The 26646-nt window shown below is 31.7% G+C and overlaps 1 protein-coding gene across 1 annotated transcript; it reads left to right on the forward strand.

Annotated features, from left to right (window-relative positions):
- The first annotated feature begins 11784 nt into the window (after positions 1 to 11784).
- LOC107990391 (protein ALP1-like) lies at positions 11785 to 12246 on the forward strand. Its single transcript, XM_017043490.1, has one exon. It carries the CDS (start codon positions 11785 to 11787, stop codon positions 12244 to 12246), a length of 462 nt encoding a protein of 153 aa, XP_016898979.1.
- The last annotated feature ends 14400 nt before the right edge of the window (positions 12247 to 26646 follow it).

The raw sequence follows: 26646 nt of genomic DNA on the forward strand, positions 1-26646 counted from the left end.
CTTTTCTTTTCTTTTCTTTTACAACTTTTTCCTCAAAGGAATTTCTTTGCGATTGATCGTTGTATTATAGATTGCAACAATTGATCATATTTATAAAATGTCAAGGATAATTTTGCAACTACTTTTGAAAAAAATACAAATAATTTTTTAACAAATAGAGAACTAATTAACTTTTTTTTAAAGAAAAAATCTAGTCTGTTTAACCATGTGGAGGCTATATACATAGTACATGTATCCACGCTAAGAAATTTAGTCGGGCTAAATTGATTAATAACCTTGATCGACTAAGTTACCAATTAATTTGTTCTTGAAATTGGTTAATCATGCAATATGTTTATGAGAGGATCGTTCTAAACAAACTAAAATCCACGACAAAGCATGCTTTAACCTCTTGTCCTCGAGATAATGAAATACAAAGATGTTCCTCACGAGCAAATGAAGTAGAGATGGCCAGAAACTAACAAGTTTAATGCATAGGATTGAACCATTTGTTCAAAAACAATACAAATTCAATAAACATACATTGATGGATTGAAGATATAAGCCTCTCCCAATCAAAGATTTATGAGCTGCATGCTTCAATCCTACCTTGAGCTAGAAAAAACTTACCTTAGCCGCTCATAGTGTGGGAAGATGAAATCAAACATTGAAGTAAATCACCAATGCTTTTTTTGTCTTCTTCGTTTTTTAGTTTAGGCGTGTGCGACACCAAATCGATCTCCTCTCTTTCCATAAATTTAATTAACCTGAAGAGGGGGAGATGCATTCTCAAATTGTACGTAAGTATTATGTATTATAAATTTACTTATCATTTTTTTCATGTGAATCCAAAAGTATTTCTATCTCTTATGCAAGCTAAATATTCCCTAATTTCTTCAACAAACAAAAATCGTCCTTTCATACAACTTTTGATGAGATATGTGAGAAAATACAATTTTCTTTCTTTTTCTTCTTTAATTTTCATAAATATAATAACCCACCAAAATATTTACTGTCCGTCTAACAAATTCCACGAAGTTCGCCATTTTTAAATATTTCAATATAATAAACCAATAAAATATTTACTGTCCCTCTAACAAATGTAACGAAGTTAGCCATTTTTTAAATATTTCAGGTTTGCCCTTAAGTATTTCTTCTCTTCTTCCCTACCATTTCTTTCTATCGTTTTTCTTCTTTTCATCTCTTTTTTCGCTGCGATTTCTTTCCATCATATTTCTCTTTTTCTCCTTTTTTCATTGCAGTTTCTTTCCATTGTCTTTCTTCTTTTCCTCCTCTTTTTTTTACGTTGTTTAATCTTTCCATCGTGTTTCTTCTTTTTCTTTTTCTCTTTCTTTTGTTACGTCATCTAAATTTAGGTAACCAAATCTAAACGATCTTGTACAAAAAATAACAAAATCTAAAAGATTGTTTATAAATAATCAAAAATCGTTTACATTTGGCTCGTGTAAAAAAAAGTAAACGATCGTGTAAAAAAAAAAAATAATCGTATAGTCAAATCTAAAAGATCCGTACCAAAATAATTAAAAAAATCGTTTAGCCAAATCTAAACGATTGTGTACCAAAAGAATTTTGAAAAAATTCGTTCAGCCAAATCTAAACGATCGTGTACCAAACCATAGTCAAATCTAAACGACGTATATTACGCGCGCGTTGTTGACGACATGGTTGACAGGGTATTTTTTGTATTTTTCATTATGAGCCTCTGGGCTTTTTCCGTTTTCAGAATTGCTCTTGTAAATATTTTATCGCTTTGTTATATTTTTAAAAAACTTTTTTTTTTTTATTTTCAATTTGCTAAATGTCTGTTTTCCAATTGGCTAATCCATGAGGTTAGCCATTTTTTAAATATTTCAGGTTTGCCCTTTCCTTTTATCGTCTTTCTTCTCTTCCTCTTCTATCGTATTTTTTCTCTTTTTTTTCAAACTATTATTTGGTTCAAGATCGTGTACTAAATATATTTAAAAAACTTTGAAAAAAACGTCGTTTAAATTTGGGTAGCAAAATCTAATGAGTACAAAAAATAGCCAAATCTAAATGTACAAAAATATGTAAAAAAAAAAAAGTTAGATTTGAGTAGTCAAATCTAAACGATCGTGTAAAAAATAAATGATTGTATATCAAAATCTAAATGATCGGATACCAAATAATCTAAATGATCATATATCAAACAATAGCCAAATCTAAATGATAATGTACGAAATATAGTACGTCTATTGTTAATGACGTAGTTGATGAGACATTTTTAGTATTTTCTATTATGGATCTATAAGCTTTTTCAATTTTTGAAATTGTTCTATACAACATAAATTTTTTGCTGCTTTATTATATTTTTTAAAAGACCCGTCGAAAAAAGAAGAAGAAACAAGAATTCGTTCATTCAAGAAGAAGTGAGAATTGAGTTTGAATGGAGAAGATCCAATAAGAGATGTGAAAGGAAAAATAGAAGGTTCAAAGAGAGAAGTGCTAACAATGTTGAAGCAAATTGGCTTAGATCAACACCGTAGGATATTTTGTCAAAAATAGGGTAGAAGGCAAACTATTGACAAAAATAGAGTAATTTAGGCAAAATCGTGTACCACGTACACGACTTTGCTTCCTTTCTTCACATTATTTAATTTATATATATATATATTTTAATATTTAATATATCGTGGACCCCACATCCTTTAAAAATATTTAGTATATATATATATTTAATATTTAAATATTGTGGACCCCACATTTTATTGTTAAGATAATTAATAGATAATAGTTAATAATTAATATATATATATATATATATATATATATATATATATATATATATATATTTATATTTAATAAAAAATATCTTTTTTATTAAATATTTTTTCAAATTTCAAATTTCAATTTTTAAAAATAAATTTTCTCATTAATTATCTTTCTAAATTTCAAATTTCAATCTTCAATTTTTTTAAAAAAAGATATATATTAACAAAATATGTTATTAAATATTTAAATATATATTTCCTTATTAAATATTTCAAAATTCTAATTTTCAATTTTAAAAAATGATCTTTCCAATTTTCAAATTCCAATCTCTATAAATTCTTATATATTTTCGATCTCTAAATATATTTTTGAAAATTATAATTTTGAGATTTAAATATTTAATAACATATTTTGTTAATATATATCTTTTTTTAAAAAAAAAATTGTAAATTGGTATTTGAAATTTGGAAAGATAATTAATGAGAAATATCTTTTAAAAAAATATATATATTAACAAATTTGTAAAGATAATTGTAAAAATTATCAAGAAATATCTCATTAATTGAAATTTGGAAAGACATATCAAGAAATATCTCATTAAATATTTAATAACATATTTTGTTAATATATATCTTTTTTTAAAAAAATTGAAGATTGAAATTTGAAATTTGAAAAGATAATTAATGAGAAAATTTATTTTTAAAAATTGAAATTTGAAAATTTAATATATATGTATATATATTAATTATTATATATATATATATATATAATAATTATTAACTATTATCTATTAATTATCTTAACAATAAAATGTGGGGTCCACAATATTTAAATATTAAATATATATATACACTAAATATTTTTAAAGGATGTGGGGTCCACGATATATTAAATATTAAAATATATATATATAAATTAAATAATGTGAAGAAAGGAAAAGTGGGGTCCACGCATTGAAGTCGTGGACCCCTTCTACGACTTCCAAGCAAAGTCGTGTACGTGGTACACGATTTTGCCTAAATCACTCTATTTTTGTCAATAGTTTGCCTTCTACCCTATTTTTGACAATATTTTTTAAAAATACATTATTAAAAATAAATCTCCGATATTTCTATTTATTATTTTTTTTTCTTTTTTGCTTTTTGTTTTGTACCATTTTCAAACATAACAAATATATTTCATAAAGTTGTTTGTTTTTCTAGGAGTTTTTTCAAAAAATATAACAAAGCGTAACAATATTTACACCTTATAAAACAATTTTAAAAATAAAAAAAAACCCACATTCCAACAATAAAAAATATCAAAAACCCCATAATTAATTCACACCATTTGATAAATAATTGATTAGATTTGGCTATTCTTGATACATTATCGTTTAGATTTAATCGTTTAGATTTGACTTTAGATTTTATCATTTAAATTTGAATAGTTAAATCTAAACGATTTTATTCAAAATTTCTTTACTAAGAAATGTTTAGATTTGACTATTCTATCCATCGTTTAGATTTGATCGTCTAAATTTGGGTAGTCAAATCTAAACGAATTTTTTTTTCAAGATTTTTTTGTACCGTTTAGTTTTAGCTACCCAAATCTACACCTTTTTTTTTAATTCCTTATACACAATTGTTTAGATTTGTCTACCTTTGTACACATAAATTTGACTACCCAATATCCCAAATATTTTTTTTTCCATCTTTTCTATTTGACACGTGATCTTAAACCATCAAATAACAGTTGAAAAAGAAAAAAAAAATTACAGAAGAAGAGAAAAAAGAATGATGGAAATGGGAAGAAAGAAAGAATAAACCTTGAATATTAAAAAAATAACCAGCTTTATAGACTTTTTGATTTTGTTACATAACCGTAAATATTTGGATATTTTATTATATATATAAAAATTAACCTTTTGTTAATTCTCAAATTTTATATTATTATTATTATTATTACTTAGATCTTTGATATATGGATTATATTATATCAAAATATTAAATATATCTTATTCATTCATTGCGCAGGAGAACTATCCATGCAAAACAAAATGAACAACCTAATCAAATTTTATAGATTCAAAAAAATTTAAAACAAATACAAGGTAAATTACACTTTTTGGTCCATGAGGTTTCTACTTAATGTCTATTCGGTTCTTAACTAAAATGAGATCTGTTAAAAATAAGTTGGCAAAAAGAATAATAATAATGATGTATTATTTCTTTCTCTTAATTATCATTTTCTCTTCCTCTTCCCCAAACATATCTTTTATCTTCCCTTCTGTGGACATCAACTAATTTGAGAAAGAATTGTATATTTCCTTTCCTTAAACTTCACTTTCACTTCATCTTTATTTTTCTGGCTTTTGCTTTACTCTCTCTGCACCACTAATATTACAAATGAAACATACCCTAATTTTCACAACTCCAAACTTCATCTTGACATAGATTAACCAATCGTTACTACTAATTATTGAAACAAAATTATAGAACCCAATAACATGATTATATATATATATTACTTAGAAAGGATGAACGTTATTTCTGATTTCATTATCATTCTTCCCAATATATCAAAGTCGTCTAATTCAATTTTTTTCATTTATCCATCCCTGCCATATATAACTATGTCATATATGGTAACAATATTTTAGTGTTTGGGCATATCCACGCTTTGTTGAGAAGACGACCCATCTCTTTCGCATCCCTCTGTGTTCGAAATTAAACCTACCACAACAGTGGAAGACTTGATTTTTCTTTTACTTTTTTGGCTTCTCTCATTCAATCGTTTTCTGAAACATGGGTGCGTTTCCATTCGATTTTTTTTTTTTCGTTTAGAAAAATGAAGAATGTTAAAAGAGTGCCCACAATCGAATTAGGTAAAGAAAGCTGGGATTGGTTCCTCGCCAAGTTAGTTTTAGTTCCAGAACCACAGGACCCGAAACAAAGGAGAGTGAGAATGAAAAAAAAAGGTCCACGTGAGAGATCCAACCAGTATATAAAATTAATTTTTTGCCATCTCATTTTTAATTAACTGCCACATCATCCTTCCCTATTTTCAATTAACAGTCAAAAACTTTAGGGAACCTTTATAATAATTTTCTAAACTTCGCATACTAAAATGTTGACTTTGAAACCTTAGGGCCTCTTGGTAATGTTCTCGTTCCTGCTTTCTATTTCTGTTTTCTCTTTTTTTTAAAAAAAACAGAGGTGTTTGGTAACGTTACTTGTTTCTAGTTCTAAAAAAAAGTAGAAACGTTTCCTATTTTACAAGGAAATATTAAGAAAAAAAAAAGTAATTCCTTCCATTCCGTTTCTCAATTATTTCTATCGATTTTTTTAAATCATTTTTACTGATTTCCTTTTCCTTTTTCTCAGTTATTTTTATTGGTTTCCTTTTTCTTTTTTTCAATTATTTTTATTAGTTTCTTTTTTCTTTTTCTCAATTATTTTTCTATGGGTTTACTTTTTCTTTTTCTTAATTATTTTTCTATTGGTTTCCTTTTCATTTTTCTCAATTATTTTTCATTGGTTTCCTTTTCCTTTTCCATTTAGATCTCCATGTAATTTTCTTTTTCTTCCTCTTATCTCCATCGTCTTCCCCAAATAATCATCCTTTTCCTCTTTCTCTCATCGTCTTTTTCTACACGTCGTCTTCCTCTTCGCGTCTCATCGTCTTCTTCTACAAGCCAACTCTTCCTCTTTGCTGGATCCAAAGTTTTCGCCTGTTCTTTTCGCTAGATCCATAGTTTTCGTCTTCCTTTTTATGCGGATCTGGATTTTCGTTGTAGGTTTTTCTCTAAAGTATCATAGGTAGTAAAGTTAAAGGTTAACTTTTGTTTTCTTTCTTTCAATTTTAAATATTGAAGACATAATAACTTACTTTAAAATTAATATTACATTCTAGATGTCACAAATATCGATGAGATTGTTGAAATTAATGGATTAAGAAGTGAGATGACATCATCTAAGAGAAATGGTCCGACCCGAGTGAAAAATGATATTGTCAATCAAATTTGGGCAACATTTGAAGAATAGATACAAATTTTGTGTTTATTTTATTATTTTTATTTGTTCACTAGTACTTTTTTGTACTAAATGAATAAACTTTTGATAATTTTACTTTTTATGTTTAATGGAGGACATATATTTTTGTTTAATGTGAATAAAATAACATAAATAAAATAAAAAATAAATCTTGAAGAAAATCAGGAAACAAGAAACAGTTATCAAACACATATTTCGTTTCTGTTTTTTTTTTCGAGAAACAAGAAATAAAAACAGTTATCAAATACATTCTTGTTTCTAAAGAAAAGAAGAAACAGAAGAAACAGAAAATAGGAAACAAGAAATAAGAAACAAGAAACAGGGAACAAGAACGTTACCAAACGGGTCCTTAATAACCAAATAGCATTAACTCCAAACCTTGAGTGTTAAAAGTGTAATTTATTATAGTGTATATGATACATATCTCTGACTTTTTATTTTGATTTATTCTTAAATTTACTCTAATAATAAGGGTGTGTTTGGGCCTCGTGTATAAGGGGAAAAGGAAAAGGAAATTGGGCCAAACCTTGTTTGGCCCAAGTATTATGTTAAAAGGGGATTAGGAAAACCCTAATCCCCAAATCACCTATATTCTCCTACACATAACCCGCCGACCGCCTCTTTTAACCCTGCCAAATTCCGGCTGAAATCCTTCGTTCTCCCTCTGTTTTTTGTTCCATTTTCCTCGCATTATCTTCCTATTTTTGTGTGATTATCTCGATTTTACCTATCTCTTCTCCCTTCCTCTTCAAGTTGATTTACATTTCATTCGTCTCTTTTTTGAACGATCTATCCATGTTGTTCGTGTTCCATTTTTTTTGCCCTAATCTCCCTGAAACGCCTCTCATCCTCTCTATTTTGCGTTTCGTTGATCGATTGTGACGAACGTGCGTCACCTCCGAAACGCTTCTCATCCTCTCTATTTTGCGTTTCGTTGATCGGTTCCCACGAACATGCGTGACCTCCGAAACGTTTCTCATCCTCTCTCCATATTTCCATACCATTTCATCTACCAAACAACCCTTGTCGTTCCCCACTCTTGCCGATCGTATAACCAGTTTATTGCACTTTTTTTGTACCGAACAGGTATGTTGTCATACATGCTACACTAAATCGGTGAAAGGAAGTCGAGTAGGGGCATGGGAGCATGGCAGGGGTTCTCGGTGTACACCAAAAGTATGGTCAGCCTATGATGAGTATTGTAGTGGTCTGTCTGATTTTATTTTTTCATGTTTCTTCTTATTTTTGGTCGATTATGCATTCCTGTTTCTATTGCCAGTGATGAGTTGAATTATATATTCATGATTCTGTCAATTTTGTTTAAAATCTTCGTTTCTCAACTTCTGTAACCATCATCACTCTCTGTTTTTTACGTCCATATGTGATCAATTGTGGGTCAATTATGCATATCTTTTTTTATTGGCAGTGATGAGTTTAATGTTATGCATGATTCTATTCACACTTTTTTAATGCTTGCTTTCTGAACTTTTTTAACCATCATCACTCTCTGTTCTTGACATTCATATGTGATCAATTTTCTTTTTGTTTCCTCTGTGATCATTTATGTTGCAACTCTGTCTTCTGAATATGGATTTCTTTTACAAGTTGTTCAATTTCAATTGTTGCCTACTGTGTACTTGTGTTGAAAAAAATGACCGGCCACTGTTTTTCGGGTTTGACTGCATTTCTGAAATCCCCTATTTTATGGGATTCTTGTTGGACTTAATTAATGGTTGTTGCCCTATTTATTATCATACTCCCTTTACTATATATTTGGACCTTCCTCCCTGCATTCCATGCCCGACCCTCTTCCCCTTTTGGTATACTTCCAGTCCCCTTTGGTATGTTCATAAAATTTGTTTGGTCTACTTTCTTTCCATTATATTTTCCACTTTAGCCACGATTTTTAGTACTTTACAATTCAATCATTTTTAATCTAACTTTTAAAGCCACACTTCATATATGTCTTCTATGGTGAAAGATACAGTTATTTCAACCCTTTTCTTTTGCCTTCTTTGCCACTGTATGTAATTATTTACAATACACTAGAAAGTACATTTGTTTTCTTCCTGTTTTGAATGCTCCATTGCTCTTCGTTTAATGAATCTTTGTTATGTTTTTCAAATTTCTCCTACTTATTTGTTTTTTACAAAACATATCTGGTTGTTGTACTTTGTTTTCTCTCTATGACTTCTTTTTGTTGTACTCTGTTTTCTCCCTATAGCTTTTTTCCTCATGCATTGTCACAACAAATAAGTGTTGTTTTCAATGGTCTATGTTTCTTTGCGCACTGTGTTGTAACACTGGCGATGGTTTTGTGAACATGTACTCTATTTTATATCTCTCTTTGGTTGCTTATGTTTTACATATGATGTTATCGAGTCCACCGCACTAAATTCTACCGCAAATGCGTTCTTCTTAAACGTCTTTGAGGGAATTTATTAACTCTGAGGCAACTTCCTTTCCCATACATTATGTACTAACACATTCATTTTTTGTACGGTTCGATGGATTTGTAAGGTTTCGTTTTTAATTAAGGTATGTTTCATTTGCATTTTTTTCGTTTATTTTTTACAATACATAATCTTTACGGGCATGCATATGTAATTACAATGTCATTTCTTGTCTGAATCTTCAGGTTGTCGTGCTTAAAGCATTCGTAAACGAGGTACAACAACTTTAAACCTCATTCATTTATGAAGTTGATATATATGTGGTCTACTTAATTATTTTTGTAATGAATTCTTTTCTTCAGTTATTATTGATTTATGTTTCTTGTATCAAATGCTTCGCATTATAGCTTATAAATCGTATTTTTCTTACTATGTTAAGTGATACTATTGTTTATTCATTTCTTTCCATAATATATTTCGCACTGCCCGTATGTATGAATAGCATATTCATTACTTAGCTACTGTTCTGAAAGTAACTAGTATAACATGTACCTATTAGGACTAAAAACATAATAACGTAACAAATTTTATCATACATCAAACTTAATTAACATTCTTATTTAAGAAATGTTGATTGTATATACATAGAAATAATAACACAGTGAGCTATAGATAAGAAAATTGACATTATTGTTTAAACAATATTATTGACACATTGATGTATGTAACTTGGGTGGTATTAAGTAATGTTAAATGATAGTTTGGGTGGTATTAAGTAACCTACTGAGGACCAATGTTAAAATCTATTATTTTATTATTTACAAATAATTTGGGTTGTATTAAGTAATGTTAAATGATAATAAAATTGAAGTAAATTTTTTTAACTAACTTTATTTTATGTAATATATAGTGGGTTAGAAAATTACTAACTCCCCTAGTTAATTTACAAACATTTTACTTTACAAAAAATTACTTTAGAAACTCCTTCAATTACTTTAGAACAAATTAATGACAAATATATTTTACAAACTCCTCCAAATGTTTTAGAAACAAATTCCATTTATAAACCAATTTTACAAACTCTCTCAATTAATTTATAAAATGTTTGTATTTATAAACATATTTTATAAATTCCCACAATTAATGTACAAAAGAAATGTATATTTATAAACATAATTTTACAAACTTTCCCAATTAATTTAAAATTAAATAAATTTTGAAAACATATTTTACAAACTCCTCCAATTACCTTACAAACAAATTCCATTTATAAAGCTATTTTATGAACTCCCCCACATAATTTAGAAAACATTCATATTTTTAAACATATTTTACACACTCCTACAATTAATTTGTTAGAATGTATATTTATAAACATAATGAAACAAACTCCCCCAATTAATTTTCAAACAAATAAGTTTTAAAAACATATTTTAGAAACTCCCCCATTTACTTTAAACACAAATTCCATTTATCAACATTTTACAAAGTACCTAAATTAATTTACAAACAAATTTATATTTATAAACATTTTTTACAAACTCCCCTCTTTACTTTAAACATATTTTACAACATGCACTAGTTAATTATAAACATATTTTACAACATGCACTGGTTAATTTATAAAGAAATGTTAAAATGCAACATATTGCCAACATTTTTAAATTTAATTTCAAGTATTTCATTAAGCTAATAGCATTTGAATGTAACTCGTTTTTAGAATTCTTTTTGAACAGGTTGTAAATCTAGTATTTGTAATGGACGAACACGAATTTGCGTCACTTCTAAATGCGTTTATAACATCCCAACGTCAGTTACTACTAATGTCAAACCTGTTAAATAACGACACGAAAAGGATAACACACATCCCTCATGACACTAGGCATAGGATTAGACAGTTAGCCTATTTCCGCATGATTCATACCTCAGACCTAGTGTGTCGCCAAAGTACGAGAATGGATTGAAGATGTTTCGCCATTCTCTGCCACCTACTAAGGACCATTGGTGGACTAACGTCGTCCGAAGTCGTCGATGTTGAGGAGATGGTAGCAATGTTCCTCCACATTCTTGCGCACGACGTAAAAAATCGTGTCATTCAACGGGAGTTCATGCGGTTGGGTAAGACAATTTTCCGTCATTTTCACATGGTTTTGTTGGTCATTATTCGACTTCATGACAAGCTTTTGAAAAACTACAACCAGTGGTAACGATTACACAGATCAAAGATAGAAGTGGTTTGAGGTACACATTTGTCTAGAACTTCGTATTTCCACCCCAACGATTTTTGATCTTGTCAATAATCATCATATATGCGTTGTAGAATTGCCTAGGTGCATTAAATGGAACGTACATAAAAGTCAACGTTCTAGAAAGTGACCAGGCTAGGTACTGAACACGTAAGGGGGAGGTCGCCACAAATGTACTTGGCGTGTGTGACACGAATGGAGATTTCGTTTACGTACTTGCCGGTTGGGAGGGATCAGCTGCGAACTCACGCATCCTCCATGATGCCATTTCAAGACTTATATCTCTTGGCCTGAAGGTGTCCAAGGGTAACTACCAACGGCATTGTACCTATAAATGCAATTTTCCAATTAATAGCTGCGACATTTTAATCCTACAATGTGATGACAGGTTATTACTACCTGGTTGATGCTGGGTACCCAAATGCAAAGGGTTTCCTTGTACCATACAGAGGCCAACGCTATCACTTGCAAGAATGGCGTGGCGCTGAAAATGCACCTTCAACTTCGAAAGAGTTCTTCGATATGAAGCATTCTTCTGCTCGTAATGTAATCGAAAGAGCATTCGATGTCTTGAAGGGTCGATGGGTGATACTACGGAAAAAGTCATACTACCCTGTAGAAGTTCAATGTCGCACAATACTCGCATGTTGTCTCCTCCACAACCTTATCAATAGAGAGATGACAACCTTTGATATAGTGGACGACATAGATGAGGTTGATTTTACCCACGCGACTAGTGTCGCCCATGACATACATTACATAGAGACGTCCAATGAGTGGACTCAGTGGAGGGACGACCTTGCTGAAGAAATGTTTAGTGAATGGGTGTTGCGTAACCAGTAGAACTATTAAATATTCACCGTTCATTTTCATACTTAAGTAGTGCTTGCACTGGCTCTAATTTTGTCATACTTTTCAGAATATATTTATCTTCAATGTATCGATTACTGAACTTTTTAATGGCAAACTGTTATTCAGTACGACTTGAATGTACTACGTATGTAATCGTAGGAAATTAATGAAACTAATATGTTTGCATTTCATTTCTAGCATGAAAAGTTCATCGAGACTACTTAAGCACAATTAGACTAAAGAGGAAGAGGCAGGTCTCGTCAAGTGCCTCGTGGAGTTAGTCAATGCTGGTGGGTGGAGGTCCGACAACGGGACGATTTGGCCCGTACCTAAATCAGCTGGCGGGAATGATGGCCTTCAAGATCCCAGGTTCTAACGTCCATGCTTCAACGATCAATAGCCGAATAAAATTGTTGAAGAGAATGTTTCATGCAATTGCAGAGATGCTTGGCCCAACTTGCAGTGGACTTGGGTGGAATGATGAACAAAAATGCATCATCGCAGAGAAAGAAGTCTTCGACAATTGGGTCAAGGTGCGTTGCTAGTCATTTGTGTTATTATTGTAGTATATTTCAAAAACTGGATTAACAATTTATTATTGCACTTATATAGAGTCATCTGGCGGCCAAGGGCCTCCTTAATAAGTTGTTTCCCCACTATGACGAATTGTCGTATGTGTTTGACAAAGATCGTGCAACAGGAGGTCGGACCGAGAGTTTTGCAGACGTTGGGTCAAACGATCCTACTAGGTACGAGCCATTTGCCACTGATGCTGCGTGGGATATGGACTTCCAGCCTATGTACAGTCAAGGATTGAACATGTTGCCTGATTAATTGATGAGAACAAGAAATGCTCGGGTAAATGAAGGTAGGTATGTTTCCAGCGGGTCTAAGTGAAAACGTGGAGACAGGCCGCAGACAGTGGGGACATACTTCACACTGCGATTGAGTATGGAAATGAACAACTGAACCGCATTGCTGAATGGCTTGAGGTTCCCAACAATATGAAGTACCCGTACTGCAACATCATTCTTCAAGAAAACCGATGACTAGTTTGTTTGTTGTATTTGTATTGGTGGTTTTTTGTACTTGGACTATATGTTCATTAATTTACTTGTTTTGTCTTATTATCTAACAAACTTATCTTTCTGTTCAAGCTTGGTTTGTATTTTCATTTCGCTTTCCAATGTAATGGTTTGATATTGTTGTATTATCGTATTAATGTACTGTTTTCGTTCAAGTTCTTTTTTACAATATTTCTAAATTGCGTACACTTGAAAATAATTTGTTTAAATGTGCTAATGAATTTACGGATTTACGAATTAATTTTGCACGACATAACATAAGAGAAGAAACAAAATTATTAAATGGGACTTAATATAACTATTTTAGAAAATGAATATTTTGTTACTCACAGGTACGTAAAAAAAATATTTCAAAAGTATATACAGAAATATGTTTTGGTTATTCTAATTACATAATTGAATATTGATCATTTTAAAAAATATATTAAATTATAAATTTTTTATTCTTATATTAACATTCCTTATTTAAAAAAATATCAAAAATCCAATTAACGTAATCTTTGCCCCAAACAAGTTTTATAATAATATTACACTCATAACTCTTCCTCCAAACACAATTTATAATAATACTACAATAATAATCCTTCCCCCAACACATATTATAATAATATTACAATAATAATCATTTCCCCAACACATATTATTATAACAGTAGTATAATAATCCCTTTCCCAAACACATACTATCATAACACTACCTTTCATATTTCTTTCCCCAAACACATATTATAACAACACTACCAATAATAACACTTCCCCCAAACACATATTATCATGACACTAAGATTATCATAATCTTAGGATTATCATAATCATTTTCTCCCATAACTCTTTCCCTCCCCCAAACACACCCTAAGAGTTTTCTACTTTTATAGAAAAAAACAATAAACAAGTATATTGCAAAACCAATGACAATGATCATGAATTTTTGTGTTCCAAAGCGCTTTAAATATTCTAAAAAAGCGTGCAACTAATTAATTTATATTGTTGTAAGTTAACCTAAAATAAACATATACATATATATATATATATACATATACACACATAGATTTATATGGAAATTTTTCATAAATATAACAAATATGTAATATTTACGGTCTGTGTAACAAAATGAAAAAGCTCAAAGTTTGTCATTTTTCTTAAGTATTCCAGATTCGCCCTTCCCTTTTATCGTCTTTCTTTTCTTCTTCCTCTACTATTTTTTTTCTTTCCATCGTTTTTCTTCTCTTTCTCTTCTTCCTTTTTTTCTAATATGTTATTTGGTTCAAGATCGTGTATTAAATATAAAAGATCTATTTTTTAATTTTTTTTCAGACTGTTATTATTTGGTTGTTCAAGATTGTGTACTAAATATAAAAGATCTTGAAAAAACAATCGTGTACCAAAGAATCTTTAAAAAAATCGTTTAGATTTGGGTAGCCAAATCTAAATGATCGTGTACAAAAAATAAACTATCGTGTAGCCAAATCTAAACAATCGTGTACCAGAAGAATCTTGAAAAAAATTGTTTAGCTAAATCTAAACAATCGTATAACCAGATTAAATGATCATGTACATAGAATTTAAAAAAAAAATCGTTTAGATTTGGCTGTCCAAATCTAAACAATAACCAAATCCAAACGATCGTGTACCAAACAATAGAAAATCTAAACGCTCGTGTACAAAATATATTACGCGTGTTGTTGACGGTATGGTTGACAGACCATTTTTGGTATTTTTCATTGTAGACTTGTGAGCTTTTTTCGTTTTCGGAATTGTTCTATACAGTGTGTGTATATGTTTATAATTATTTAGTTCCCATGTTAGAGATGTTATGTAACGCCTCAAAGTAGGTAATTTTAAGTTTATTTATCCTAAGTTAAATTTTAACAACTATTGAAATTTTTTAGTGTTACATGATTTAAATTGTGGAAATCCTTGATTTGTGGAATTTGAATTAATTAGATACTTTAGAAAATTATCTAATTAATTGAATTTGGAATTAATGATTGATTTAGTTAGTTTTAAGGTAGTTTGTGTTGGGAGATTTGTATTTGAAAGAATTTTAATTAATTATATGTTTTGGTATATAATTAATTGAATTTAAGGATAAAATATAATTATTTAAGGTTATATATATATATTTTTTAAAAGGTAAAGGTGATTTGATTGGAGAGAGAGGGAGATTTGAGTAAAAAGAGGGGATTTGATGGGTTTAAATGAAGAGAGAGGGTTTGAGTTTTTATTTGGAAAAGAATAAAGAAAAATAAAAGAAAATAATGATAATTTTATATTATTATTAATTTTCTTTAAAAAGGCCCCTTGAAAACCGTGAAATTCCACTATTCATCATCTTCTTCATTTAAACCCTACCTCACAAAAGAAAACCCTAAATTTTTTCACAAACCCTAGCTACCATCTTCCTCCGCAAGCCACCACCGCCGCTATCATCATTCGTAGTCGATCGTTCGCGTTCGCCCTAGTCGTGCATCGTCTCCTCACGTCGTTCATCAAGCTGAGCCACTTCTCCGTCTGTCATTCCGTCGAGTCGTCTGCGTTTCGTGCATCGCTGTTGAAGCCCAGCCGCGTTAGCCATCCTCGCAACCGTGTGCGAGTTGCCATTCCCAATTGCGTTTCGTCCTTCAAGCGTGAAGTCCGAGCCGTGCGCGTCTATACAAGCCGCTGAGCCATCCACATGAACCTGAGCCAATGTCCGAGCTGTGTGCGCCTGTGCGAGTCGTTGAGCCATCCACGTGCCTTACCCGAGCCGATTCCTTCATTTAGTCGAGCTGCCTAACCATGTTTTAGCTGCCAAGCCTATTTTGGCATTTTCACCTATACTTTTGGTAAGTTTTAGTTGGGTTTTAGTTAATGTCCAAGAAAGAATCAGTTGGACCCTAAATAATTTAATTTTGGATTAAATTGAATTATTTTTCTTGAAGGATTGGAAGTGAGCTGTAAAGCGTCGTCCTAAATTAAGGTTGAGTTGGATCCGACATTAATTTTGGGTAAGTTGAATTAACTGGATTTTTGGATCCTAAATCAATTGCAAGTTATCTGCTTAGTATTTTACCCTTACTATTTAGGATTATTCCTTGGAAGCTTGACCTTGCTGTTAGGATTACATTTGGTTAAGCTAATCTCCTATTATACCTTCATATTGAAGTGAGAGCTTGCATGAAATTCTTCTATTATGCTTTGATGTAGCTTGTATGCATAATATGATAATATGTATGGTGATTGGTAGTCAGGATTATTCCATGATTATGATGACTAATAGATCCGATAGAGGTATGTTTATGATGATAAAATTTGAATACGAATGCTATGATTGATACTTATGTCATGTTTATGATGATGTGATGATATGTTCATGCTACGGTTAGGGTGCATTGTTATCTTTACCTATTAGAGTTGTACCCACATGGATATCCCTCGGGATCACCACCTTTTTACGACTATGTAGTTTGATGGGATCACCAGTCCAGTATGATATAGACATAATTATGAGTGATTCGACAGGGTCACTCATAGTTCGATTGTCTTAGGTGTTCCTTTGGGTTCACCGAAGACCAGAGATGTTCCTACGGGATCACAGATCGCACATGTTGGGGAACGTCCCAGTTTAAGGGTATTACTTTACATGACTCTAATAGGAAGTTAAGAGACACCTAGTGGGACTATTAGTAGGTCCCTTATTGAGTTATTTTTATACTCACTCTTTCTTGTTTAATTTTATAGGCAGAGGTAGAGGTAAGGGCAGAGGGAAGTTGGCGAATGACAAGAAGTGACCGTGGCGAGCCATAGAGAACACTTTTGCTTCCGCCTTATGTTATTTGTTCATATTTCAGTATTTATGTATTTTTTTATTAATTTTCTCCTTTTAAAATTAGATAGGACCCGAGTTAGAATTTTATTTTATTTATTTTGATTTATTTCTATATACATTTGTTTTCAAAGTTTTATGAGTAATTTGAGGTTTTGTATTATTTTCTACTTAAATTTAAGAAATTTTATTTTCCTTTTTATTAGTAGGGACCTCGGCTTAGTATAAGGAGTTTGGTCGTTACATGTTATTTAAACAGTACTTCAAAAAATACTCTCTTGAAGTTTTTTAATCATCCATAATTATTATTCTTGACGATTTTAAAACCGTCATTGAAGCCAGCATTAAGAAAGTCGAAGTTCTTAACAGTTAATAAAACATCAAATATACAAATGTTCATGACAGTTAAAAATAGTTAAGAGTATGAGTGTTCATGACTTTTGAAAATCGTCAATCTTAAAAAGTATACTAATCAATAATATGATTGTGTCCTTAAGTGTACTAATCAACTCCTCCCCTCCCATATGAACAATTCAAAAAATTGACCTATATTATCTATATAGAAAGTTTCAGAATGGCAGCCACGAAAAAAAAAATTCTACTTCAAAATCACAAATAAGTTACAATCACATGTATGAACCCAGAAAGTTAGCTAACTCAACTCGCACTTCGTCTAACTCGGCCTGTAAGTATGATCTTCGTGTATCAATCCATAAACATGCAAAATAAATGAATTAACTCACATCCAAGCAAACCAATTAACTCAAGTCTCAACAAATTAAATGCTCTCATAATGTTCTCTAAGTTAGTGTTCATGAAAGTTATTATTCCCACAAAAGAAATAATTTGATATATAACATACCAATTCTGATATGACAATGCTTCCCCTAGTCACAATTTCTCTCATAAATCTCATGATGTAGTATCCATGCTTCTACCTTTTAGAGGACACTATATAAAAACAACAAATTAAAATAACAAAGTAATCATAATTGCTAGTAGTCTACAAAATACAATAAATATGTAATAAATGTTTATACTTGCTTTTACTGTTCGTCATAAAGTTTGTTTTCGGCTTTGCTGAATGTTCTTTTGTAACTAAAAGATTGCTATTGCTCTGTTTTGCAAAGATAAGATTGCACAAATTTTAAAATATTGTACATACATTAGAATCAACACTACATGACATAGAAGATCAACTTACGTGTCAGTTACATATCTTGTAATTGCTTTTGATGTTGTCCTTAGTAAGTCAAGGTAGAAAATTGTATCGTCGTACTCATTTATGGCAAGCAGTGCCAATGACCTCTAATTATATAAGTACTATTTTATTGTCAATGCAACTGATAAAATAACTTGACTTACCCAGGATTAAAAGGAGCAAGAACTATTTGATTTGCTTTTGAGACCATCAATCTACTACACAAGTTTCGAATTCGATATTCTTGTGAGTTATGTCCAAAAGTGATGAGAGACAAATCTACAAACGTACTGTAAATTTTCCTTCGAACCAATAATAAATGAATATAAGTACCTACAAAATATTCTAAGCTCGTAAACGAGCTACATAAATTTAAATGCAAAGAAATGAAATTGACTTATGTCATATAGGCTACCCCCACAGACACGGCTATGATGCTCTTTCGTACCCAATGCTTGGGTTAAGACATCATTAGAAGAGTGTCCTTTAAGGGACAATGAATCTGTATTCATTGAGATCTTATTCTAAAAAGATAGCAATACGAATCTAAGTTATAGAAATGCTTTTGTATGGTTAATTCAAATGTGTAATCTACAAGTAGTCTTACTATTTAATGGATGACTTACTGAACATCGTAATTGTCATATTCCCCTTGTTTGTTAACTCAAGCTTTCTTTCCACATGTTGGCTCGATCGAAATTAGCTTCATTTGAATCCTCCTTTTTCTACATTCCAATTCCTCAATAATTCCAATTTCTCAATAAGATTGGCATAATTTTTCCTTAAAATTCTATGGTTGTACTTGTTCTTAAGTCGTTGATCTTGTTGCAATTGTATTGTTTCCTATATTCAAATGTTTCTATTAATGAGAAAGTAATAAATAATCTTCTTAATGATTTTGATCAATAAACGTTGTTCATACCTTAAAAGTCTCACATAGTTTTGACCTTACAAATTCCTCCCAATGATTTTGATGAATATATGAATACTTTTTTTATGGAACTTGTAGGAGTTGCAGTTCATTTTTATGTGGCATAATGTATTTCGTCGTTAGCTAGTTCTTAAATGATGAAACGAAATGCTTGCAGTTTGGAGAATGTTTTTCCTAGATCTTGGATTAGTGACGAATGCAGCCTAAATATTTAAAAGTACTTAGTAAAGTGTAAGTACATCAAGAAACAATATTAATATAAACACATGGAAATTATATATACCTCAATTGTAGTGAATATCTTATCTTTTAGTACTGTAGGCACACTTTTACAAGACATATATGTGATAGGGACAAGATAATGTGTCGCAGACCCTATGAAAGACTTTAACTTCGTCCATTCTCACCGATAGGTACTCCGTCTTCATTGTACCTCACCACCTTCTTCTCTTCCAAACTTATAATACGAGTGACATCGAACATAATAGTAGGTCCTCGTGGTCTCTTTATCTATTTTGGGGTTTCATTTCCAATATGAATCTCTTCTTCCCCATCCTCAATTTCAAATGTTTCATTCAACTCACCAACACCAAGTTCTTCATTAAAATCGTCCATGTAACATATGAATCAAAGGTTGTCAATCAAAATCAAGAAATAATTAGCAGGATATGCAAGTTTTAAACAATAAAAAATGAAATGGAATGAATGAACATGATGAACTTATGGTACTATTAGTTTGAAATTTTGAAAACACACCATTATAATATTATGTAGGTATCCATATGTGCCTTCACAATCTGATCGTTCGTACGTTAAGATGTTTTCATCCAAACCATTATTTAAATCAACATCTGACATATCATTGGGCATTCCTTGACACTGTAGTACTGTATCAACCAAGTTCATCGTCATTATATCTATCTTTAAAGTCTCTTTATGATGGAGTAAGCACAACTGACCATCTAACATCAAATGGATCCTCAACATAAAATACTTGTTTTGCTTGACTTACTAGTATGAAGAAGTCTGACTTGTGTCCTATTCTATTTAAATCAACTAAAACATAACCAAGTGCATCGATTCGAATACCGCCATTGTTCTGAATCCAATCACATTTAAACACAGGAAGATTAAACATATTATAATTGAGTTCCCATATCTCTTGTATCACTCCATAGAATGACATATCTCAATGACGAGATTTTTATCTTTAGGACTAGACACTTGCTTTGTTTTTGGAACTAAGCTAACTCCACTATTTTGTACACTTTGATTTTTATCACAATTTTTTGTGTGATACAGACATCTATTTATTGCATAACCACTCTATGTAATAACAAAGGATGAGGGCCATGAGCAATCCACCTTAAGTGATCTGAATCGTGTCTAGTAGTCAACCCATCTTTACTTTTCCCAAGAATATCAAGTAGTGTACATAAGATATTCATGCAAACATTTTTCATAATGTGCATCACATCTAAGCAATGTCTGACATGAACATCTTTCCAAAATAACAACTCAAAAAAGAAAGATAACCTATTCCAATAAATTTTTTCATTTTTGTTCATCGACAGCTTCTTATGGTTCTTTCCTCTAGGAAATTCAAGATCTTAAAACTATAAATACACAGCCTCCCCAGAAAGTGGTCCTAGAATTGTACCAAGTTCTTTTTTACCATTGAATTACTTCTTTTGTTGTCGATACGGATGATTGTGTGCTAGAAATCTTCGATGTCCTAGGTATGCTATTTTCTTCCCATGCTTTAACTTGTAGAATTTTGTAATATCTCCATAAATTAAGCTTGTTTTATACCCTTTCACACAACATCCACTAAGGTTACCATATGCAGGAAAATTATTGATTGTCCACAACAAAATTAACCTTAAGTTGAATAGTTCTTATGGATAAGCATCATAACATTCAACACCACTTTCCCATAAAAGTTTTAAATCTTCAATTAGTGGTACTAAGTATGTGTCTACATCATCTCTTAGTTGTTTTGGCCTTGAAATTAGCATCGATAGCATCATGTACTTTCTTTTAATACACAATCATGGTGGAATATTATAAACAACCATCACTATCGGCCAACAACTGTATTTAGAACTCATGTCACTATGAGGATTTGCTTCATCGACTGACAATGCTAAACGAAAATTTCTGGGTTTAAAATTGAAGTCTGGCCATTTAAAGTTTACTAACTTCCATGTTGGAGAGTCTGCTGAATATTGTAACTTATCATCCTCAATTCTTTCACTAGCATGCCATGTCAAGTTTTCAGCACATTCTATGCTTCTGAATAGCCTTTTAAATCGTGGAATTAGTGGAAAGTACCATATCACTTTTGAGGGAATTTTCTTTCTCCCTTCATTTGTATCGTTAACATTTTTCCACCTTGATTGACCACATTTAGGACATTCAATTACATTAGTAAATTCTTTCCTATAGAAACAACAATTAGTAGGGCATGCATAAATCTTTTCATATTCCATTCTCAATGCACCTAATGTTTTCTTTGCTTCATTCAATGAATTTGAGAGCTTATTGGTAGTAGACAGAATCTCCTTCAAAGTTTTGAGTAATTCTGAAAAATTGGTTATTGTTCCATCCATACTTAACTTTTAAATTATACAATCTAACTAGAGTAGACAATTTGGTGTACTTTTTACATCTTTCGTATAATAGTTTTTGGGAAATTACCAAAAATAGGTTAAAAAAGGAGGTTTAAATGACTTTTGGGACAAGTTTTCAAAAGGAAGAGTTTTAGGACAATTTAGGTGTGAATGGACAAAAATGCCCTTCATTAAATTTCTATCCTCTTCATTGAATGGCAACTACCCACGTTCGCTTTCCCTTCTCTTTCGCGTAGAACACCTGAAGTAAAAAAAACATCTCCTTTCGTTGGCTTTTGAAATTTTTCGCTCTGCTTTTCGAAGATACTCCGACTGTTCATCGGTCCTCCAGTGCATTTCGTCGCTTCTCCTTTTCGAACCATTCAATCAACTTTGAGCGTTTTCTCTTATTTCACTGAGTTTTATCTGTAACCCATTTTCAATATATTTGCTTTAAATGTTTTGTTTTGGAATCGACTTATTTGCTGGAATTTGTTCCTTTTTCTTTAGGCTTCAATCATGACATCGACATCGATCGATGGAACCTTGTACAAGATAAATCCTTCCCATCATTTTTATGCCTTAGTAAGTTGTTTGTCTCATTTAGTAAATACAACACATAATATTAAGGCCAAACTCAAACCCGATCAATTAGCCTTATTTAGGAAAACAAAGTTTGGGCACTTTTTGGACTAAATATTGTCTTTAATGGGCTACTCATCCACTACTTATTGTTAATGGAGGTGGAAGATGAAGGAAAAGATTGTATAAGTTTCTTACTAGGAGGCGTTGTTTGTACTTTCGGTAGGAGAGAGTTTAACATCATAACTGGCTATGGGGTCCTAAAGAGGAGTATATTCAGTTGGTTGGGAATAGTCCATTATTGGAGAAGTTTTTCAAAGATAAGGAGTGTATTTATGTAAGCGACTTAGAGGATATATTTTTGGAATACGAGAGTGATGACGATGATATTGTGAAATTAGCTTTAGTCTACTTTATAGAGCTATCTTTGTTGGGAAAAGATAGGCGAACCAAAGTCGACATTGGTTTTTCTCAAGATTGCTGATGATTGGAATACATTTAATAATTATGATTGGGGTGGGATTGTTTTTGGACGCACGCTAAGTGCCTTGAAAAGAGTCTTGGACAAGCAATATGCCAAGGGAAAGAAGAAATCGACACAGACAAAAAAATATACTATCAATGGATTTCCGCATGCATTACAGGTATGTGACTTCTTACTTTTTATTTCAAAACTTATGCATACATTTAAAATTAAACGATCGTTTAGTTGTTTTTAAACGATTGTGAAACCACTTTTTTATATATCTATATATATCTTATGGCACTTCGTAAACTTGTTTGTCAAATGTCGAATAGGTTTGGGCATATGAGTCTATACCAACCATCATTGAATGTGGTGTAGATAAAGTAAACGATGATGTCATACCACGAATGCTGAGGTGGGAGTGCCAACAATGATCAAAGTCCCAAACTATAAGCTAGGCGTTTGACTCGCCAATGGTAAGTAGAAAGCAATTGTAACTAACTTAAGGATCACATGATTTTGTGCTTATTTCTTTGTCCTAAATACATTTGCTTTTTTCTATTTGCAGTTGATAATTAAGGCGGTCATTGAGATGACACCTGAAGAGGAGTAGTTGAAAATTGCTTCAGGTGAACTTTTTGAAAACCTCCGCTCATCTACCATTGTTCAGTCGAAGAATGGTGGTTCAAAAAGAGGAAGAGAAGTTGTTAATGATGAAGATGACTTGAAAAAGAGTAAGAAACAAAAGTCCAAGACTAAGATGAAAAAGGCTATTCGGAATCTTCAAGATCGAGTAGCGGTTGTTGAAGGGCAACTTACTAGTATAAAATCAGATATTGACGAATTGAAGGGCATGATGTCAACCATATTGCAGCACATTGGACTTCAAAGAAAGATTAAGAATGAAACTGTTAAGTGTATTGACGTTAGTTGTTTCATATTTGGTAATTACTCATACGTTAAGTTGCATGTTCTCGCTAATTCATTTTGAGGTTCCATAGGGTGATGAAGGAGACCGCAAGGGGTTTGAAGGCTTAGTAGATCATACAGTAGAAAGTGAAAAAGTGGATAATGCTAAGACCGAAGATGTTGACACAGGCGGTACCTCTAATTGATTGAGGATGCCAAAGGAGGATGAGATAAGTAATGGGGCGAAAGACATTGAACTTAAAAAGAAGGTTTGGTTCCATGTTCTTGCTAATATTGATGTTTAATTTCTATCATTATCCACACTAATGCATTATGAGCTTCCATAGGGCGACGAAGATGTTCACACCGTCGATACACCTCTTTGGTTAAGGTTTATTATTGAGTTAGAGAAGCCAATCATGTGTTTGAGAAGAAGGTTGATATTGGTTTAGAGGAGCCAATAGATTTCGTTGACGATGAGGTTGAAATTGAGGACAGTGGGAAAAAACTTCGTACTCATTTTGATTCAGACGTCACAGAGATAGATCCATTTCCCACTTAACGACCACACGTTCGGCCCACCCATAGGAAGTGTGCAAGTGTTTACCTATCAACCCCATTCACAACTCTACCTAAACGGTCTATGACATCAACCACCACAACTTTTCAGTGTGAACCAATTGTTTGTCATCCTCGATTTAGATAGACTTCGAGCTTGGATTACAGACAAGCGTACAGACGATGAGGTGCGTGAAATCTTTCATGGGAAAAAATCGAAGATATTTTTCAGAGACTTGTTTATGTATCGTCGATGGTTGGCTGAAGAGGTAAGGGATTATCTTATCATTTATGTCATTATAATTTTTTTATTGTTATGGTTCTATACATTTACTGCTTACTTTTGTTTCTATTAGCATTTGGATGCACTTTTTCTTTTTATTCGCTTGAAGATTAAGGCAGCCAGGATACCTTCTGCTCAGAACTTTACAACTACAGACACAATCTTTATGGTTTAGAATCGTCACTTTACTTTATGTATGTATTTGCGTTTGATATTTGTCTTTTAGTTTGATATTTGCGTTTGTATGTTTTTCTTTGCAGAGCATTTTAGTTGCAAAGTCGTCCCTATACAAAGAATGTATTAAAGAGAATCGCTCGTTTGACTAGAAGGAAGAGTATAGGTTGGTTGACTATGTTGTCGGGTCAAAAGAGGACTTCCAAGATCCTTGGGCAAGTGTTGATTACGTTTACTCTCCATTCAATGTCCATGCCAACCATTGGGTTCTATTATGCTTGGATTTAGTAAGTTGTCAAGTCAAGGTATGGGATTCGCTTCCGTCACTTACAACTTGCCAAATATATGAAAAACATATTACTACCCATTCGAGAGTTGGTGCCAAAGTTGTTAGATAGTAGTGGCTTCTTTGATAGGAGAGGTAGATCATCGACATACAAGGAACCTTGGCCAGTTGTCATTGTCGACTCAATTCCACTACAACGAAATAATAGTGATTGTGGTGTATTCATGATTAAGTATTATGAGTACATAGAAGCTGGTGTTGATTTAGATACATTATGTCAAGAAAACATGTCGTACTTCAGAAAAAAATTGGCATTTCAATTATGGACCAACACTCCTATGTATTGAAATATGTACATAAATCAGAAGTATCAATTGGCTTTTCAATTAGTAGTTGTAAAACTACTTGTAGTATCGATTATTCTCTATGTTGCATTTCAATTAGTATCAATTGGCATTTCAATTAGTAGTATCAATTATTCTCTATGTTGCAAAACTACTTGTAGGTAAACGATCGCTTAATAGTTTTTATGATTTTAAGAAGATCGTTTAGACTTTACTAAATGATCGCTTAAAGATATGTGCATGATCTTTTACATTAGTGTCATACATATAAACGATCGCTTAATATTCTTCACCTGAACGTTTAGGAAATCGCTTAATATTCTTTTAGATATCAATGTGGTTTCTATAAACGATCGCTTAATATTTTGATGTTTATTATGAAGATCGTTTAGACTTTACTAAACGATCGCTTAAACATATGTGCGCGATGAGTATTTCTCTAAACGAATGTTTTGTGATATGTATCTAAACGAATACAAATATTAACTCAAAAGTACAAGAACCAAATATATACTGTTGTCTAAACAGTTTCATGTTTGGCACAGTTAGACAACCAAGGTCAGTTTTAGTTACAAGGCATTCAATAAATTTAGAACAGAAAATTCCACAATCCAATGAACGCCCTTTCTGTAATGTGGCCTTCGATCTGCGTATTGGCCAAGGCCTATATGTGAATCGTTCTGAATGGAGGTTCAATCTAATTGCAATTACGAGTGAGACGATGCATCGTGCAGACATTTGAAGAGCTTCATCAACAAGTTTCTACTCAACATAATTTGGCATTGAGTCGAACACGTAGATCTTGCATTTTCTCATATCAGCTACAATAGCCAACCAGTGTTCTTTTATGTTGATGCAGCCAATCACGTAGTTGACATCTCCCCACCCTGGTATTTGTTCGAAATCACCAACAGCTGTGTTGAAATAGTATTCCAAATCTTTTTTTGTCCATATATTTAGGTGTGCTATTGGGTCTGTCCATTCAGCTTTTTTATTATCTGGTGTCACCAGATGAGTATCGAAAATATGGTTTCAAATAATGGAGTCTGGTTTATTGATTCCAGTCTTGAAGAACAAGTAAAAAATTTTAGTCCAAACATAATGATGCAATTTAACTTCTATACAAAAAAAATTAAAGAATAACAACTTACTATAA

This window comes from Cucumis melo, chromosome 12 (assembly GCF_025177605.1).
Source record: "Cucumis melo cultivar AY chromosome 12, USDA_Cmelo_AY_1.0, whole genome shotgun sequence".
NCBI classification, from domain to species: Eukaryota; Viridiplantae; Streptophyta; class Magnoliopsida; order Cucurbitales; family Cucurbitaceae; genus Cucumis; species Cucumis melo.